At 50.7% G+C, this 19,995-nt stretch overlaps 1 protein-coding gene across 2 annotated transcripts in view; it reads left to right on the top strand.

Moving 5' to 3' along the window:
- Positions 1-2,803: 2,803 nt before the first annotated feature.
- The window catches only part of MYL4 (myosin light chain 4), a 30,855-nt gene continuing 13,663 nt past the window's right edge, over positions 2,804-19,995 (top strand). Inside the window, exon 1 of one of the 2 annotated variants that reach the window (XM_075059779.1) lies at positions 2,804-2,843. Coding sequence is in view for 1 of the 2 variants with exons in the window: in XM_032791274.2 (XP_032647165.1) it covers positions 12,983-13,111 (129 nt within the window). In the remaining variant the exon portion in view is untranslated. Of the gene's footprint in view, positions 2,844-12,932; positions 13,112-19,995 lie in introns of those variants that run through there. The other variant, XM_032791274.2, reaches the window with a different exon arrangement.

Here is a 19,995-nt window from a genome sequence, read left to right as displayed (position 1 = left end):
CTTGGGAAAACCTTTGGCCTGTGATCTCTCAAACTGGGTGCCCAAAACTGGAGGCTGCTTTTGAAAATATTGGCCTGGCTGGCTCAGAGGCAGGAACGGAAGGCAAGAGAGACACATTTCAGTTTCTGGTGTGAGAGCACCGTGCCCAGCAGCAAAGAACGCTTCATTTGTCAGCGACCCTGCCGCAGCTCTGAGAAATCCCTAGCAAAGGGGGCTGATAGGTTTGCCAGCTTTGGTTGGACGTGTTCCTGGAAGTTTCATCAAATGACAATCTTTAATTAAAGATAAATCTTCAGTTCCTGGACACTCCAAGGCGGTCTTGGTTGGCAACCTTAGGGGCTGATGGAAATGTCTCCTTAACCCCTGCAAGGGCTTGCGTGTCTGCAGACAGCAGGATCCTGCTGTGGGGGAAAGAGAGGGCTCAGGTACAAATGTCCCATATCTGCCCAAAGCTCTCTCAGACTGTGATCCAGACACGTTCCCACAGGGTCCTCCACTGTCAGGCCGGTGTGACAGAGCAGTTTAGGGGAGTGGGGGAGAGACTCTTATAGTGAACGCTGGACATTGCAGCTGGGTGGCCCCACTGAATGCCTCTGAAGAGGGGGGCAGATTTGCATTAACTATGCTGCCCAGGCTGTGAGCATCCCTGAATTCCCAAGGGGATGTCCCTACAGTTACCACTAGCTGGGCGAGAGATACTGGACCATAGGTCAGGGTACACCCCCCCTCCCCACACACACACACCTTGTTCCCTCTTCGATCTGAACGTTACAGAGGAGGGCAATGTCATGTATCTTTTAAAACCCCTGGGCCACCTGCTACCACCCATCAACCCCACTCAGTGAATCTCTTAACTCTTAGGTGGGTACCAGGCCGCATCTTTCTGGTGCATAAGGGCTACAGCACCACCTAATGGTCTTAAAATATCCCTGCAACAAACACTATGTTGCTTTTTACCATAACTATAATAATCCTGTCTGAGGAAATAGAGCTATGCAGTATTGTTAACTAGCAATTAGTAAACTCCAGTCATTATTCCTGCAGCAAAGTTCTAGCAAAGCTGCCCCAGTGATAGCACCTTTATTTTTGCCTGATTATTCCTAACATTGAGATCAGAGCTAAGACCTGAATGGAAACGTAGGAACAGTAACTTGACTGTCAGTGTCTGCAAGGCAAGGAGTTCACAGCTGACTCCCTTCAGGTGCACAGAGCAGAGCAGGAGGCGATGACTGATTCATATAAGCCCTGGGTTTGACATAGTCCAAGCCAGTTTAAATCCCATGGAAGGCATCTCAGTCTTTTGTCCTTCTGACAGAAATGTATTGAATTCCAGGCACTTTGTGCATGGGTCTTTCTGATGAGACCTTCCAAACCACGAGAGGTTCTGTATGGACATTAGGAATCCCATGGTGGTTTTGTACAAACTAGGGATTTTCTCTCCTATCATTGGCTAACATTTTCCCTCCCCTCCACTGTTATGCTGGTGCCCGGATGTATATCAGCCACTGATTCTGGGTGCCTCCATTTGGTGTGATGGTTTTTGAGGGGGGGAGGGGTTTGAACACCCACAGCTCCTGCTGAATTAATTTCAGCTTTTCTGAAAATCCAGCTCAAGGTGTCTCAAGTTAGACACCAAAAATGAAGGCACCCAAAATCACGGGGCACTTTTGAAAATGTTGGTTGGAGCATTTGAGCACTTCGGCATCTTCAGGGATGAGCAAAAGTTACAAACTCTTATAACGAGGATGACTTAGCAAAAAACAGATGGAAAGTGTAAAATTACCAGCAGCTTTGAAAACCCACTAGCTACTCAGTGCAAACTTCCCAAGTTGACAGGACTCCCAGGAAGAGCCCAGGGGAACCTGCCTCCCCTTCCCAGACTGCCAGTGGTACAGAGATGGCAAACTCCTGCAACATCCTGGACAAACCTTATTGAATTAAGGTTGAGTATTTTAGGAGTTAATTGTATCAATGCACGTGTTTGTGTATAGTTGCGGGATTGCAAGGGACTTCTTTAAGAGGGAGAGTGAACTAGTAGAATCCCTGGGAAGTGTTCTGAGCATCACAGGACTCTTTGAAAACAATGGGCCAGACAAGACTGAATTTTTAGTTGAGTGGGTTTCCTAGGACATGCTTGGGAGGAGGGGAATGCAAATTACCCACCTCCGGTCTCATCCTTTAGAACAGGGGTGGCAAAGCTGAGCCTGAGAGAGAGCCAGAATTTACCAATGTACATTGCCAAAGAGCCACAGTAACACATCAGCAGCGCCCACATCAGCTCCCCCGCATCGCTACCAGCACCTCCCGCCCACCAGCAGCCCCGCTGATCAGTGCCTCCCCCTCCATCCCCGCACCTCCCAATCAGCTGTTTCATGGTATGCAGGAGGCTCTGTGGGGGGAGGGGGAGGAGTGAGGGCTTGGCAGGCTCAGAAGGGGGTGGGAATGGGTAGAGTGGGGGCAGGGCCTGTGGCAGAGCCAGGGGTTGAGCAGTGAGCCCCCCACACACACAGCCCCAGTACACTGGAAAGTTGGTGCCTGAAGCTCCAGCCCCGGAGTCGGTGCCTATACAAGGAGCCACTTCTGAAGAGCCGTGTGTGGCTCCGGAACCACATGTTGGCCACCCCTGCTTTAGAAGCTACGCCATGAGGAAAACCCATTGTCTGGCTGCTGACCTATTCGTAGTCTCTGCAGATCAAAGACACAGAACTGGATAAAGCCATGACTCAGAGATGCGGGGAGGGGGGGAATGCTTGTTCTGAGCTACCAGCTGTTATGAACTTATGATCACAGAAGAACCCCTGGGTTCCCTGCCAGAGCCCTTGTTGGAGCCGGGGTGATCTCTGGTGAGCTTAACAGGCGTGGAGGTTCTTTGGTGACTTTAATATGTTTTCTCTGTAATGCTTGTACTGTATGAGTTAAAGTGCTTGCTTCGAAAAAGCCATGTGGGAACTTGTAACTAGGGTAATTACGCTCTGAGGAGAAAGTCAAGCAGGCCTGCTTAGGCCAGCTCCGTGGCTGGGGACCTCACACTGTAGGCAGGGAGCTGAGTAGATTGGAAATACCCCCATCAGGAGGTAGAAAGGCGCCGTTTCTGTCCGAGCAAGGTGACGGCCGGGGAGCCAGAAGCCTGAGAGGGGGAAATACAGGTGCAGTTGCCTTGAACTGTGACAGCCAGGATGAAAACGCAGAGGCTAAGAGTCCAAACGGAGGCCCTAATTTGGAGCTGGGTCATGTGAAAGGACGGGGACCAAAAGTGGCTGTGTGCCATTCAGGATTCTGGATCCAGCCTCCGGTGTAAACTGGAGCAGCCCCAGGGACCTATCCAGCTGAGAGCATTTTGATCACCACCCCTCCTACCTCCAACATACCCTATTGCCCCGAGAACCCACTTGCACATGGGGGGGAGGGGGAATTCCCCAGTGAGTTAATCCTGCTGCTTTCTGACTGCTGTAGGCTGACAATCAGAGGGGCTGGAGCACAGCTCAGAATCAGGGTCTCCCCTATGGCTCCAAAGAATCAGATGCAGCATAGGAGCAAGTTCTGTTCAGTGGCATGAAAGGAGGGTCGCTAGCAACCCTAAGATCATGTTACTGCCCGAAAAGCATTTGCCTACCATTGGTGCAAAAACCAGCAAGGTAAACATGCCTGGAAGTTCCCAGGTGTATGGAGCTGCAGGTGGGTGCTGTGAGGGTGCAAGGAGTGGGGGATGGGATTCTAGAACTGGATGAGGATCTGGGATTTTCTGAGGTGAAGGGAGGTGGATATTGCAGTTTGGGTGGAATTAATTCAGGGAAATCCTATGGCCGGTGTTATACTAGTGGTCAGACTAGCTGATCACAACGGTCCCTTCTGGCCTTGGAATCTATTAATAGAAAAAAGAAAGCATTGATTCAGCTATATATATTTTTTTTCCCCGGTTTGCTTGACTTTGTTCATGTGAGAGTAGTTTGGGGTATAATCAAGTCTATCCTGATTCCATCAACCCTGAGTAACTTACTCTTGTGAGTAGTTACGTGCCTCAAGTTATTCTAAAGCTGGTGTCCAGACGTGCTATGGGTTGGCCTGACTTCAGTGGGAGCAGAGTTAGGCCAGCGCCGGGCACTGTTAAAAAACCCCATCCTTGTGTATGTGTTTGCAGGATATGGGCTTTTGTCAATTTCCCCTGTTTGTGTGGGTCATTCTCCCAGCAGCAGAGCAAGGAAAAACATTTTATTTCAAATGAGGGAATTGTGATTGCAGAAAACCCCATTGAAACTGGCACCTAAAGCTATTTTAAAATCATGTTTGTAATTGATTAGATTTCAAGAGAGGAGATTTTAATGTTTAAAAAAACAAACATGAAAAACTCCCACAGGGACAGAAACCAGCAGGTGGTGCTGTTAGCTGAGATACAGAACTAGCCTCATGGGCTGTGAGATTTTGGAGTTTTCCATCCAGAGAGTGACCAGATTATGGAGTTGTGGCTAGCCAAAGCCATTCAAGAGGGGATTTATTTTATTCTACTGATTTTTTTTTTTAATAACAAAACGCAGCCTAATATCTCCCCAAACTCACCCCACTTACTAGACGGCCCAGACTGAGTTTTTGGGAAAGTTTGAAGTTCTGCCCTGACAAGTGATGCCAATTAAGAATGATTCAGTTTGGAACAAATGCCCTGGTTTGATACAGCTAACTTAATATTGTCAGATGCTACCAGCCTCCTCCATGTGCAGATGTTTACAATAGCTCCAGCGTAGCTGCTGGATTGGACTGTGTATTCATACAGAGCATTTATTTAGGTGTTTGGTCATTACTTTTATTTCATGCCAAGACCTTTGACGGACACACTGAATGGGGAAGACATGTTACTACAACGGCCCCTCCACAGAATGTGTTCACATAGGATCACAGCTGGGATTTGCCGTCTCCAGAGCAAGACACCACTCAGCAGGCTAATCTGCCTCGTGGCTGCCCTGGCATCATCTCCTCCAGCCCAGGCCCTCCGGTCAGGAACTCACCTTGGCTTGCTTATACCTCCGCAGAGACAAGCACTCACACCCAAGTCACTTTGCTTAACTAATAACCCTTTGATGGCAGGACAAGCTGTACAAGTGCTGCCGGAGTCTGAGAGAAGCAGGACCTTTAGGATGCTGTCAGCGTCAGGGACCATCTGCCCAGGCTGGGGCAGTATTGCCAGGGGATAAGCTGCTTCTGCAGGTCAGATCTACTTTTTAAGCACTGACCTATGCAAGGCACATGCTCAGACTTAGGCACACATACATGCAGATCCAGCCCCACACATGCACACAGGCTCAAACACACATGCAGTTTCAAGGCATGCGTGCTCACACACACAGATTCAGATGCACACGCACATGCAGGTGTCAGTGCTGGTTCATAGACACACATACACACAGTGAGTACATGGTTTCATCTCTCTAATTGCACACACTTTCACGGGAAAGACTCTGTCCTCTCTTGCATGTGGCCAGTGCATTATCAGCTGCTGATAGATGGATCTAATTTGTCAATAACAGTTTCTCAGTGTGGGGCAGCTGCTCCATTCAGAGGTGCTGGAACTAGGGCTGCTGGGGGGTGGGGGGCTGCCACACCCTCTTCCTTGAAGTGGTTTCTGTCATATACAGGCTTGCGGTTTGGTTCAATGGCTCTCAGCGCCCCCCACTATAAAAATTGTTTCAGCCCCCGGCTCCATTCCTCTCCTTGTGTCCGCACAAAGCTGATGCCCTTGAAATGCCTGAGAGTGGAGTCTCATCAAGCCAAGACCTTGCAGCTGGCGCATCTGTGTCATTCACTTGCCGGCTCTCCCGTTCCTGTCTTTCCCTTCCCCTTCGACCCCCTCACTCCGATCTGCTCTCTTCCCCGTGTCCATCTCCTTAGTACCCCAATCTCGCCTCCTCCTCACCCCTCCCAAGACTGCTTTGGCCCTGCTGATTTGAGATGGCAAGTTCGTGTGTCTGAGTCTCCATTTCCCTGTCCCTTGGATGATCCCCTGCGTGACGTGAGTGCAGAGTGCAAACCGCTGCCATTCTGAGCTGGTAGCACTTGAGGATCCCTTTGCTGTTTTGTAAGTGACCACCCAAGGTGCACCGTGCAGGGTGGGGGTAGAGTGACCAGGCAGCAAGTGTGAAAAATCAGGACAGGGGTGGGGGGTAATAGGAACCTGTACAAGAAAGACCCCAAAATCAGGACATCTGGTCAACCTAGGCAGGGGAGAAATGAGGCCCCTTGACTTGCAAAGGCTAGAAGGGAGGGAATCATCCTAGATGCCTTTTCACTTCTGCTCCAACACTTCCTGCAGTGGCTGAAACTGCCTTTCGCCCCCATGCGGCTATCTGACCTTATCTCCCCTTGCATTGCCTTGCCCTGTCTTTTCCCAGGGTAGAAAGTGTTTGCTGATCCCCCTGCCACTGTAATCTCTCCCCTTGAGTCAGGTCCCTTGGTGTTTAACCCCTTCCCTTCTGAGACACCAAGCCTGTACCTCAGTGACCATTCCTTTCCGCGAAAGGAATTAGCCATTCAAGTGGACAAAGGGGTCCAGCACCAGAGCTTGTTTCCTGACTCCCCCATGGTCCCTTTGAGTTCCCGCCCCAAAAGTGAAACTGATCAGAACCAGTCAACCCACAGACATATCCCCATCCTGGGCCTGATCCTCCAGTCCCTGCACCGTAGCGTTGTTTACAATGCCAGCTGGGTGTCAAACACTACCCAGCACTGCCTCTATGCAGCAAGCCACGCATGGGGAGGCCAGGCAGGAGACAAACAGGAGTTCTCCTGATGGGGGCTGTAAGGATGAACTTGTGTCACAATAGAGAAACATTTAAATGTATCTAGGCTTAGGGTTGTTTGGATTTTTGAAGGATTATTTTGCTCATATTGAAACAAGGGCATCGGAGGGGAGAGGGAACAGTGTGGAAATTGCTTAGACCCATTGGCATCCCATTTGTGAGCTTCTCCAAGAGAAATGTCTTGCAGAGCCTTTGAACCAAGCAGGAATAGCTGTTTCCAAAGCACAGCTAGGGAGCCCGGAGATGAGCGTGGCATTCTTGCACGTGTAGGCCCGTCCCTTCTCCCAGGAAGGCTTGAAAGCCTCACCTAAAGCCTTGATGGAGCCGTGCTATGATGCAGTCCGGGAAGCCGAGCCAGAACATAGTTCACTTTGGACACTCTCTGCCCAACCTGCCTCTTCCCTCATCACTCCGCTTGAAAGTTATTTGTTTGTGCATGCTGTTCTGTACCTGCCCAGCAGAGAAACCACCCGCGTGCCACCTTCTGGGCCAGAAATGGTCACGTTACCCACCTCCGCCAGCATATCGACCTTTCTTAGGGCGGGTGTATGCTAGCAGTGCTTTGCTGGCCGTGACAGGGTGGGGAGCCCGGGGCCAAGCCAACCCTGATTACAGAATGAGGCAATTTCCAATAAAGAGCAGAGGGAAGGTGCAGTCAGGGGACAAAGGCTCTGTAGCTGATTCTGCTTCACCGAGAAGGAGGGGAAAAAGAGAAGATGGTGGTGGTAAGAGGAAAGCTTAGGCAGCTGTAGTGAGACTGCAGAGTGAAAGAAGCTCCTGCAGGAAAGACCCTGAGACCAGAGGAACTGCTCCAGCTCGGAAGGGCCAGGAGTAGCTTGCTAAGCCTTGAAGGACTCAGTGGAGTTTGAAACTGGAGGCTGGAGGGAAGACCTCTGTGTTTAGCGTTGAACTTTAAGTTAATAAATCAGACCCCTCAGAAGGGCTGTTGTGAATGGACTGGAAAAACCCTGAGTGGAGTTTATTTGGGGATCCAAGAAGGGAAACTGAGGTGCGGACTGTGTGCCGGGCGGCCCTGGGGCCAGCAGGAGGTGGCCATTTGTCTACACTGGTCTAGCTGTACCAACAACACACTCCGGGTGTGTATACTGCACACTTCTGGTGTGGCTTATTCCACCACCGTCACTTCTGCTTGGAAAGTGAGCTATCCCAGTGAAAGCACAGGCTGGCTGGTGCAACTGCATCTGTTCTAGGAGCTTTTGCCAGCACAGCTCTGTGAGTCGGTGATCACAGCTCTGCCAATAGACATCTGCAGCGTACCCCCAGCCTGAGGTACGTATGTGTCCCCCCTGCTTCGGAGCACATGTTCTCTTTACTGTAGTTATCCCCAGGGGGGCAGGGCAGTGCTGTTAGCTGGGGAACTGAGGCACGTGTGGACTATCTGACATTCCAAGGTCACACGGGGCTGGAGTAGAGCAGAAAATTGAACCTGGCTGTCCCAAGGCCCAGGCTCGTGCCTGGACTATGAGCATCCATCCTCTCCCACCTGAAATGACATTTGAAACATCGTATCTGACATGAGATTTGCCCCCTGAAAAAGCAGCTTCAGGGCTCCTATGAAAGGCCCGTCTTGCTCCAGGGGGAGAAGGGCCATGTGGGTCTCCCCCTCTCCTGCCCCCTCCCCAAGGGCGAGAAAGGGTCTACCTAAATGTCAAAGCTCGTCCCTGCTCAAGGCTGCCCACCCGTCCCTAGGGGACCACACGCTGGCCTTTCTCCCCTTCCCACTTGTCCTTTACAACGTCCACCCCCTCACAGCAGGCGAGGGGAGCAAAGCACAGGAGCCCCTGCACATTCCACCAGAGATCCCCCAACGGGCCCGGGAGAGAAGGAATCCAACCTCCCAAGGTCCCAGCACAGGTGTGTACCAGGAGAGGAGTGGGTCTCAGTGTTGTCCTTTCCAAAACAAGCGAAGTTTCTCTCGCTGGCCGAGCAGCTCAGGCATCAGTGGCTGGGATATTTCTGACACATCTGCTCTTCTGAGGAGACTCATCAGATTACTGCAGCCTGGCTGCTCAGACAAGCTCCCGCACTGACCAAAGGCAGGGATGGGGAGGTTGCGACAGAACCTGACTGGCAGCTGGGGCTTCTGAGCGCACGAGGATTTTGTTTTGCAAACTACTTGGTGTATTTGCATTATTTCATGCTTCGTTTTGAGGCACTTCGGCCTCCAAACATATGTGTCCCGTGCAGCTCCTGTAGCAAGAAGCAGTCTAAAGCAAAGTTCCATGGCAGTGGTTCTCAAACTTTTCGTACTGGTGACCCCTTTCATACAGCAAGCCTCTGAGCGTGACCCCCTCCCCTTATAAATTAAAAACAAATTTAACACAATTTTAAAGTGATATTTGTATGTTTTTTAATATCACTTTTCATAGCAGACTTAATAGGTAGTTGGGAGGCATATACTCATGACCCCCATGTAATAACCTCATGAGCCCCTGAGGGGGTTGTGACCACCAGTTTGAGAACCCCTAATCTATGGTGTTACTAAAAGTGCTCCCTCTAGTGGTGGGCCTGCTGCTTTAGTTGTGTAACAAATGGCTCTTTTGTGGGTCAGATTCCCCTGTTGCCAGGTTTTCACAAGCGCCCTACACCGCATGCGCACCCAGTGTCCTGAGCTCTTCTGAAAATCTGTCCACTGGTGTCAGTGCCAAAGCCATGTTGCCAGCTCTCCTGATTTTAATGCGAGCCCCACAATATGTGGTGTCTTTCTTAAAGCCCCAGTGGCTGGAGGCTGGAGTCATGAAATTCTCATGGAATAACACCTTCCATTTAAAAGAAACAAGTAAGTTTCTAGCCCCTGTGGCTTTGGAGTAAAGCTTGAAAATGTGACCCCTGATGGCTCAAAACCCAGAAAGTGAATAAATAGAAACCCACACCCATTATTTTTGAAATCTAATGATTTGAGGGGTGGGGGGCTGATTTGTGTTTTTTTAACACTGGGGCTTGGCGATAGTGTAAATACAAGAGAAGCTGTGGGATTTTAGCTGGAGCTGGAGCCGGTCTGGCCATGTCAGGAGAAGCTCCAGCTCTCTAGCAAATTAGAGCCCTGTTGGCCGTTGGGGGTGCAGGAAAACCCCTTCTGATTGGCTGCTGAGCACCCAAACCCAACACCATTCTTACTGGAAGAGGAAGGAGCTAAAGAGCCCAACACCTCAGGGTGGTCCTGTACTCCCCCCCGCCCCCTTCCTGGGAGCAACAGGATCATTCCTCTGCTCCTCCCCCTCCCTCCCTGTAACCCCCAGCCTGGGAAGCTGCAGATGAGGGTGAAAAACTCTGTGTTGCTTAGGGTGACCAGATGTCCCAATTTTATAGGGACAGTCCTGATATTTGGGGCCTATTACCCCCTACCCCATCCCAATTTTTCACACTTGCTATCTGGTCACCCTAGAGTTATTTCCCCAGTCTGGAAGGGGCAGCAGTCTGGAAGAAGAGGTAACGAACCACAGCAAGACATGGTCAAAGGCCAAAGTAAACTGATGACCAAAGTTAATTCAGAGAAGTTTCCCAGCCATGGGCTGAGCTCATTGGAATTATTACTCATGGAGGGGGAGGGGGAAAGAACTGTGCAGCCTGCTGCAAACCCCCATGATGTATTGTGTGTGTAGCAGGAAGCTGCTCCACACTCTGTTGCTTGAGATACGTGGAGAGCACAACCAGTCCCTGCTGGTGGTGCTATAAAATGCAAATCCCTTGGTTCAATACAGAGAGTCAGCCTGGGCCCCAACACACTTCTGCTCAGGGTGAGGTTGCTCTCAGAAAGTCCCCTTCTGGGTCCCATCCACAATCCGGCAGGGGTGTACTCTCCATGCCAGCCCTGCCAGAGGGGAAGGTGGCCGAGGGGGCCAATCAGCCAAATAAGCTGCAAATGGGAGATTTAGGCTGGAGAAAATTAATTAGAAGGAAGCTCACCAGGGAAGGAATAGGCAGGGCTTCTATACAAACAGGACATTGGCAGGAGATGGGGGTGCAGGGAAGTTGGCTGCATTTGTTCCCTGGGAGGAGGGAGAGGGGTAGGGGAGGCTGCAGAGACAAGTAGCCCACAGTTACTCTCTGGGAGGAGGGAGTTGAGAGGCTGGCAAACCCAGAGGAGTGGGGAGGGCCAGGCAGTAAAGAAGAAGCTCAGGGAAAGGCAGCAAAGTGCAGGGAACTGACCTTGGCTGCTGTTTAAAGGCCCCCCTGAGCCAGAACCTGGAGTAGAGGGTGGCTCCAGGTTCCCCCTACCTGCCACTGTGGGAGCAGCCCCTGGGGCAGTGAATGAGATGGCTGGCAAGCAGAGACTCTGATACATATTCCTGGAAGAGGAAACCAGATAGTGACCTGGCTGGAGAGCCGAGTCACAACGAGCACCCTGGGATTCCAGGAGTGAAAGTGGGGCCGCGGGCTGAGACTGACAGTGTCCCTGCTGGAAGGTGCATTGGCCTGGAAGGGCTAATCCCCAGAATGGCCAGGAGGAGGCGCTGTCCTGCGGGGAGTGAAGCACCCGGGTCACAGAGACAATTACAGCCAAACACAGTTTTGCATCCATGCTCAACACAGACTGCAGCAGCTTCGCAGGGGAGGGCTGAGCTATAGCACCATGGGGCCAGCCAGTATGAGCATTGAAACCAAATCTCAGCCCACAGTCACCACGTTATGCTGGCCACAGCCAGGGCCGAAAAGAGACATCGAGCATGATGGTGCCAGCCCTGAGCAGACAGGGCCTGAAAGACACTGGGCCACATTCTGCATTGACTTAAATCCGGTGAAACTCTATTGACTTTAACAGGGGAGGACAGAGTATGAGCCACATGGGAGGCGGAAAGGATGTAAATGGTGCCATGTGGTGCACTCTGGACGGGTCAGTGGGGGCAAGAGACTGCAAAGGCATCGAAGCTGGTGCAACATACATGCCAAGGGACAGCACTAGAGGGAGGATTTTCTCTTAACTGCCTGCTCACACTGCCTTGTTAGCTTTCCTGCTGGGCCCCTTTCTTTCAGCTTTGTGCCAGATAGCAGTACACCCATATGCCTGCTTAGCTGGTGGAATGTATTCCCAGTCACTCATGTAACTGAGAGCCACCAGGAAAATCAAGCCACGAAACAGTTGCACCCTGCCAGACCCTGCTCTGTAAGTACTTGGAGGCAATGCCTCATTACAGCAGAAGTCAAGAGAGGCATTGTGGCATCGTAGATAAAACACTGGACTGGGTGTCATACGTGGGTTCCATTCCTGGCTCTCCCACTGGCCTGCTGGGTAACCTTGGGCAAGTCATCGCCCAGCTCTGTGCCTCAGTTTCCCCTCCCACCTTTTGTCTGTCTTATCTATTTGGAGTGTAAGCTGTCTGGGGAAGGGACTGTTCTACACTATGTCCGTACAGGGCCTAACACAATAGAGCCCTGATCTCAGTCAGGGTCTCTAACGCTACTGTGATAAAGCACAGAGGCTCAGGCCAGCACTCTGTTTTAATATTTTGTTTATTGTGGAAAATGGAACTTTGAGTATCCTGCAAAGCGACAGAAACGTTGATACCCGTCTGAGCAAGCCCAGATCCTTCCACCCCAACCCTGCTTGGGCCAAACCCCCTAGGAGTAGCAGACTCTAGGGGAGGAGGAAGAGGACAGAGAAAAGCCACAGACAACTTTCAGGGCCAAGGAGATATTTAAAAGGCTCATCAGCAGAGGACAGAACCAGAGGGGCAGGGATCAAATATTCCAGTGAGTGGCTGTGAGGTGGCAGCTTGCAAATCCTGGGCTTAAAAGGAATCTGCAGTATTTGCACTCACAGGCTTGCCTATAAAAAGACACTTTTCCCCCTGGGTATTGGGGCAGGTTTATCAGCCAGCCTGTTCCTATTTTCCTGATATTTGTATTTTTGTTTTTGGATGATCTTTTAGGAAGCAGCCCTGATCCACCCCACCCAATGAGCCAGGTGCCCCTTTCCAATGGGGGGATGATGGCTGCTGGTTTCTCTGTGCTCGGGAGCTGATGACAATGGGCAATTGTTGAGCAGTGCCCCTCTCTTTGGAGTTTCTTCCTTTTATAGTAAGTAGCAGTTGCTCCTGCAGCTGGCCTGCCCCTCTGGAGTGAGCACTGGGCTGGGTATATAAGGGGAAGGAGCAGACTTTGCCTTTTGTCCCTCGATCCGTTGCCTTGTGGGGTGGGAAGACTCTTCTCAGCTCCTTTGCAAAGAACCTGGCACCATGGCCCCCAAGAAACCTGAACCAAAGAAAGAGGTAGCCAAGCCTGCTCCTGCTCCAGCCCCAGCAGCAGCCCCAGCACCGGCACCAGGACCACCAAAGGAACCCACCTTCGATCCCAAGAGCGTGACGGTAAGTAAGCAAATTAGCAAGTCTCCTGCCCACTTCCTTACGGGGACCTGCCAAGTGCTTGGCAAGCCAGTGTGCCATGTGAATCGTGCCAGCCGTGCTGCCTTCCCTTCTAGCTGGAACTGGAGGGGGAAATATTTGGAGTCCACGCTGGTGCAGGGAGTTGGGGCTGGGAATCTCCTGCCACTCCCTAAAGTGTCTTGCTGGAGAAGAGATGCACTTTAGCCCTGGTTCTTCAGGTTATTTCTGGGGAGCAAATGGCTTGCACCAATGGAATGGATTCCTCCCCCAAAATCTTCCCATGGGGATAGTATCCCCCCATTTGACCCATTAGGGGGATCCCTAAATAACTAGTGGACAAATCCTGAGAGGTGCTTAACACCCGGAACTGCCATCAAAGTCAATGGGCTCCTTTTCTCTTGCTAGCTCCTGGATCGCACAGTTCAGTTCTGTTTGTTGCTGAGTCTGGAGAGGAGGGAGGGAGCAAGCAGGTGTGTGTGTGGCGGGGGAGGGGGGGAACATTCCTTTCATTCCATCCCTGTTTTAATATAGTGGTTCTTTTGTGAGTGTCTCTTTCCCCTCTCCCCCCAACTCTACCCCAGGCTGCTGCACTGTGCACCATGCAAACGAGTTGCTTCTTCTGCATCATCTTATTGACAAGGAGATGTATAGAAACGTAACTGACTCAAAATTCAACCCTAGACGTTCCTTTGGAGTTTTAAAAAAGCTTTGGAGTTTTAGTCTTAAAACTCCATGTGATCTTCCCAAAGCACTTTGCAGATTACACACACACAGTAAAAATGCAGCCACCTCAGGGGCAGAGCGTGGCCATCAGATAGGCAACTGTACACAACAGGTTGGAGAGGCAATGTCAGGCAAGGAGATACAGTCAAGCCCCCACTCTCGTGCGGGACCTAGGATTTTATCATCTGATCTGAAGGACTCTCACACAACAGGACTCAATCTTGCTATGGAGGAGGGAGGAAAGTCTGAACTGACCCCTAAAGGATTTGAAATTGGGGCAGGAGGGAGTCTAGGAGTTTCAAATCAGCTGTTAGTGTCTATGTACACAGTGCTGTCCTGTCTGTACTTGCCCCTTTCCAAACTCTCAGAGCACAGGCTTGCCCACTAACACCTGCCAGACCTTTCAGGGAGCCAAACTGCAGGCACTGCCCAATCTCTGTGCATTACCCTTCAGCCACTAGGGACTTTCCAGCTTCAGCCAGGGGAGGAAGCACAGATCCCCTACTCTACTGCCTATGCTCCTAGCACCTAAGTTATTGCCATTGGCAGTTCTCTCCCAGTCCTGCCAGAACCAGGAATTCTTTGGGAAGCCACATGGGACCTGCGCTAGGGTTTCCATCTCTGAGTCCCAGATCAGAGGTTTCGATGGTTTGTGATGAACAACTGCACTATTTGGAGGTGCTGCCCTTTAGAATTCCCAACGGGGCAACTGTTTTTCAACTGCAGACACCTCGGGCTGGATCCTGGCCCAGTATCTGGTTGCTTGAGAAAGATAGTGTAACCCTCCCACCTGCTGGGTGAGGTGCTGTGTCCCATCTAGGGGCACTGAGACCACTTAGAGAGACAGTTAAAATAAGTCTGCTCTACAACCTTAGCTAGCAGCCAGTTGGCTTTTAGTTCATGCGGCAGAGGCTCATGCACTAAGCTCCAGAAGTCCTCAGTTTGATCCTGCCCACTGGGGTGACCAGATGTCCTGATTTTATAGAGACAGTCCTGATTTTTGGGTCTTTTTCTTATATAGGCTCCTATTACTCCCCCACTCCCATCCCAATTTTTCACATTTGCTGTCTGGTCACCCTACTGCCCACCAATGACTGGGATCTGTCGGACTTACAGTAGCATTGCTCAAAACATCTCGACTGGGGCATCTGGTCACCCTGCATCTGGAAAGCCAGTGGATTCTGCCCCCCGAGGATCCTCCCTGCCTGGGATCCTCTAGCATTATATGGTGACTTTAGCAAACTCCCAGTTTCCAGAGAAAGAGATAAAAGGAGTGTCCCCTGCTGCTAGAAGAGCTTGGTGGGGCAATGGGCAGCCAGACATAAATTAGATCATCCCTGAAACGAACTGACAGCTGGATCTGAGCCTGTCCTCAGCCGGCCCCAGAATCAGGGGAATGGGCTGGTGCTGTAGATGACATTTGAACTCATAACCTCAACATTACTCCACCCAGTATGACGTTATAAGGGCCTGTGTGCTAACACATTGCACCCCTGGAATCTACCATTGCAGATTTGCACTGCGTGTTACTCGAATGCAATGCAGGATCTGGGCCCTAAGCTCCACTTGCAAAATATGCTTGTGGCCAGGCTTATGAGCAAAATGTGCATTGCTACGTGCAAGACAGCTTACCTGCATGCACTGTTCCAATGTACAGCTACCTGCCTGCAAGTGCAAGGACCCCGTTTGCATGCACAAAGGTGCTTTGCACCCGCATGTGCACTAGGTATCTACCTGCATGCGCAGTTGCCCATTCTGCACACCGAGATGCCCAGTTTTGCACACACAATGACCTGTTTGCTTTGGGAGCGCAGCACATCTCTTTATTCTGTGTGCCTCCCTCTGACTGAAGATGAGTCACAAACTGTTGCACAACTGCATAATAGATAGTTACCCTAATGTAAATGGGCGCAAGAATCTTAGGGGGAAGGCAGGAATGTGCCAAAAATGTTTGGAAAAAAGATGGATTGCACCTGGCCTATCGCTTTTAAGACATTTTTAAAAAAACATTCAGCTAGAATAAGTGCTTCTCGATTTTGTTGTTTAAGAAGCAGCAGGCAGATTTTTCTGAGCAACAGAGACCGAGCCAGCAAGGCTTGCTCTGGCAGGGCAGAAAACTGGAGCTCACTTCCCTCTGTGAAACACTTTTCTGCCTCCCTGGATGAAAAGGGCTGCAGTCAGCTTCTTGCACTCAGGGCCATGCTGAATTAACAGACAACAAATTTAGAACGGATCAAGTGAAGCCCTTTGCATAATTAACCTGTGGAACTCGCTGCTGCAGGATATTTCTGGAGGCAAATAGCTTGGTCGGAGCCAAAACGCATTACATGAACGTGACTTGTACCTCCGGTGGGCCCAGTCCTGCTCCCATTGAAGTCAATTCCCGTTGACTGTAATGGTCCTGGATCAGGCCTTGTGACATAAAACAGAATAGGCTATAGGAGTTCTCAATCCTCAAGCTTCAGGGCCATAAACTGATCAGAAAGAAATTGCCCCCTCGGGGATACGACTGCATAACTGGGTGCATTTTTGGCTTTTACATCTTCCTTTGCAGCATCTGGTATTTAGGCACTTCAGGAGAATGGAGCTCAGATTAGGTGGGTGTAGTAACTCCTGTTCCTTGCATCAGACTTCACCTGAAAGTAGAGTTCAGTATGGACAAGAAGCTTCAGTGACCCGGTGTGGAAAAGGCAGCCCATGACCAGAGCGGGAGTTGTTCTGGGATTTCTCCCTCCCTTCTGGGGGTAGATGTACACTTTTTACTCTCCGCTGCCACTCCGATTATGATGCCCTACATTTCCCTCGTAGCCAGCAGCGTTGGGGGGCAGATGTGGTATAATACCGCCTTGATATACTGCCGTGTTTGCAGTGGGAAATCTTCATCTCTCTCCGTTTGGCCCTAGTGGAAACAACCTCTAGCTAAAACTGGAACTGCAAAGTCGTCAGCTTCTCCTTTCGCTGAGGGTGGCTTTTTGGGCACTTGGAAGGATGTCACCGCAGAGGACTCTTGCAATCTGGCTCTCGGGTACACAGGGACATCTGAGCACTTTATGCTGCAAATCGAACAAACAGAGGCCCCGGTTCAGGAAAGCCTCCCTAGTTAGGACTGCTCTTAAACAAGTGCATTACCCTAAGCACATGCTTAAATCCCATTGAAGTCAGAGGGACTTAGGCTAGGGTGGTCAGACAGCAAGTGTGAAAAATCGGGACAGGAGGTGGGGGGTAATAGGAGCCTATATAAGAAAAAAGCCCCAAATATCAGGACTGTCCCTATAAGATTGGGACATCTGGTCACTCTAACTTAGGCACATGCTTACAGTTAAGGGTTTTCCTGAATCAGGGCTAAAACAGAGTGAAGCTGGATTGGTACTTGCAGGGGAGGCCTCTGAGCAACAGGAGGTGCTGCAGAGATACTGGTGATCCAGGAGGTGGCGCTCTTCCCCCTTAGCCCAGAGTGAACCAATACCCCAGTGTGGTGCTAGGGGAACAACTTGAAGGAGGATTAGCGCCAGGTCCCGACACGTGTGGCCTGTGATTACCCTAATGCACTTTTTGCAGGAGGCCGAGTGTTTGATACTCACACAAAACAGGTTGCTGACTCCTGTGCTAGTAGCAAAATCCAGCTGCTGTCCACATCGCCCCTGGCTCTAAACCCCGGCCTCGGGCAGCACCTGAGCATAATGCACAAAGAAGAGGCTGCTCCTCAGAACCTGCCCCCTGCTCCGCTTCCCCTTTGGGCAATTCCCCAAGGGTTCCCAGCCAGCACTACACCAGCAGGAAGAAGCAGGGTGCAGGAACAGAGCCCTGTGAGTGAGCTGTGATACCCTGTGTCCACTTTACGCTGGTGCAATGCAAAGCACCCACAAAGGCTCATAGCCCTCCTGGAACAGGGTTCCTCCCTGCTAGGCAGTGTGGCCTGAGCATGAGTGGGCATGGCCAGGGCAGTCCTCTACCCCAGATGTTCAACAGGGCTGTTTGGGGCACCCCTCCAGAATGGTGGACACAGCCCTGGTGCAGGAATGAACTGATGGATTCCCCCCTCTCATGCAATCTGGGGCGGGGCCAGTACATTTAATCCTGCTGCTGGCAGAGCATCATTATGAGTGGATGGGCTGGGCCAGCTGAGGTCATCTTCTGCCTCACATAGAGTCCTCACTGGGGTGGCATTGGTTGGGTCCCCCAGAGCAGTGAGTGGGGCTTGGAATTACATCCCACTGAGATGCATAAGCAGCTCCCCCCCACCCCTTCTGAACTATCATTCCAGACACTCTGCAAACTCAGGCAGATGTCAATGCAGTGGCTACAACCCAGTCGCGTTTTCCTGCTTCCCTTTGCAACCGTAAAAGCTGGAAACTATTTTTCCCCCTCAAAGGAAAGCTGAGATTCTGAAGTAATTACATGATTCCAGGAGTTGAGGGGTCGTGCCCAGTGACTTAACCTGGTTCTCACTGGAATATATGCCGGCATTTGGATTTGGTGAGATGGCCGTGCCTGTACAGCCCTGAGGGGGTTCTGTCCAGCTGTCGCAACAGCATGGAACAGATTTTCTGCTGCCAGCTGTCTCAGTCCTAAAGTATTTTGGCGCCTGCAGCGTCTCATCCTGAGTCAATTTCCTGGATAAGAATATCTTCTATTCAGTCTCCTCTCTCCGTTGTTCTCCGAGGGGAGGTCACTTTTTCCGCGGCTCTTCTGGATACAGTTACATTTCTAAGCCAGTGTTGTAGTCAGAGGGTTAATAATAGCATGCTCGGCATGGAGACAGTTTAACCCATTGACCCCCTGACTTTAGGACTGAGCCTTGAAATAACATCCTTTCTCCCAAGAGGAACAGCACAGCCAGCCCCCCCTGCTGCCTGCAAACTCCCAGGCCCAGCTGATCTTGCCAAGAATTTGCTACTGCCTCTGGGTCTTTGTTGATGGAATGAGGCTCATTACTACAGCTCCACCTCTTTCAAAGGAAAAAATGTTCTTGCTCATTGTGGTTAAGTACGTAGCCACCTGTTTCCAGCTGGTGACATCATCTTGGGAACTCTTGGGTGGGGAGAAGAGATGAGTACTCAAAGCTGAGTAAAAGAAGTACTTTTCCTTAAACAGCATGCTGCTATCATGTGGCAATGAGTTCCACAGGTTATTATTGAGGGCAGGAGTTCAGTAGGATTCAGAAAAGAAATAGACATTGCTGTGGCATCCACAGTTATATCATTTTTTTTTTTAAAGCTTCCTGCTTCAGGACATGAGCCAACCTCTGCCTGCCTGGGTTTGGAAAGGAACTTTCGCCTATGGGCAGATAATGCCATAATTGTCCATGGCGGGTTGCTTATGTCTTCCTCTAAAGCAGTTGGTTCTGGCCATTGCTGGACAGAGGGAGCAGGGGTCTAATCCAGTCTGGCAATCCTACGTTCCTGTGCATCGATTCCCTCTTGGTGGCAGGGGTGGCGATTTGCTTGCATTTCCAGAGTGATATCAATCAAAGGTGCTGTCAACTGCTCACCCGCCAAACGTGCAAGCCAAACAGGTTCTGCATGCCAGCCTCTTCCCGTCATCCCTCTAGGCTGGGGAAGGCGAGAGAGGATGGTGGCATGAGAGGCAAATGGAAAAGCGAGAAAACACTGAAGGTTAAAACCAGAGAAGGGGAGAAAAGGCAAACCAGGAAAGAGGAATTGGCACATAGGTCTTAGTGATGGGAACTGGTTGTGCGGAATTGCAGGCCCACTGCTGTCAGTCAGCCGACATGAAAGAACATGTGGCTCATGGGACACCGTGGCTCATGGGACACCATTACTCATGGCTTTAGAAACCCAGATGTTTGCCTGCCAAGGATGCCAGTGAAAATACACAGTCCCACTGGGCACCTCTAATTGAGATGGAATGAGCCCTTTGGGTTATGAAATTAAAATACACCTCTACCCTGATATAATGCTGTCCTAGGTAGCCAAAAAATCTTACCGTGTTATAGGTGAAACCGCGTTATACCAAACAGCACCTGACATGCACCCATTCTGCTGAGCTGTTATGAAAATCGTGACCCAGAGCATTTCCCACTGGCCACCCAGCAACTGAAGAAGTGAAAATCTGGGTGGTCACTTCTGAAGTCTGGGTGCAACTGATTAAGCCTGGGTGCTGGGTATTTTTATCCACATTTT

The sequence above is a fragment of the Chelonoidis abingdonii genome, chromosome 21 (genome assembly GCF_003597395.2).
Source record: "Chelonoidis abingdonii isolate Lonesome George chromosome 21, CheloAbing_2.0, whole genome shotgun sequence".
NCBI classification, from domain to species: domain Eukaryota; kingdom Metazoa; phylum Chordata; order Testudines; family Testudinidae; genus Chelonoidis; species Chelonoidis abingdonii.
This window is presented reverse-complemented; position numbering and strand designations above follow the sequence as displayed.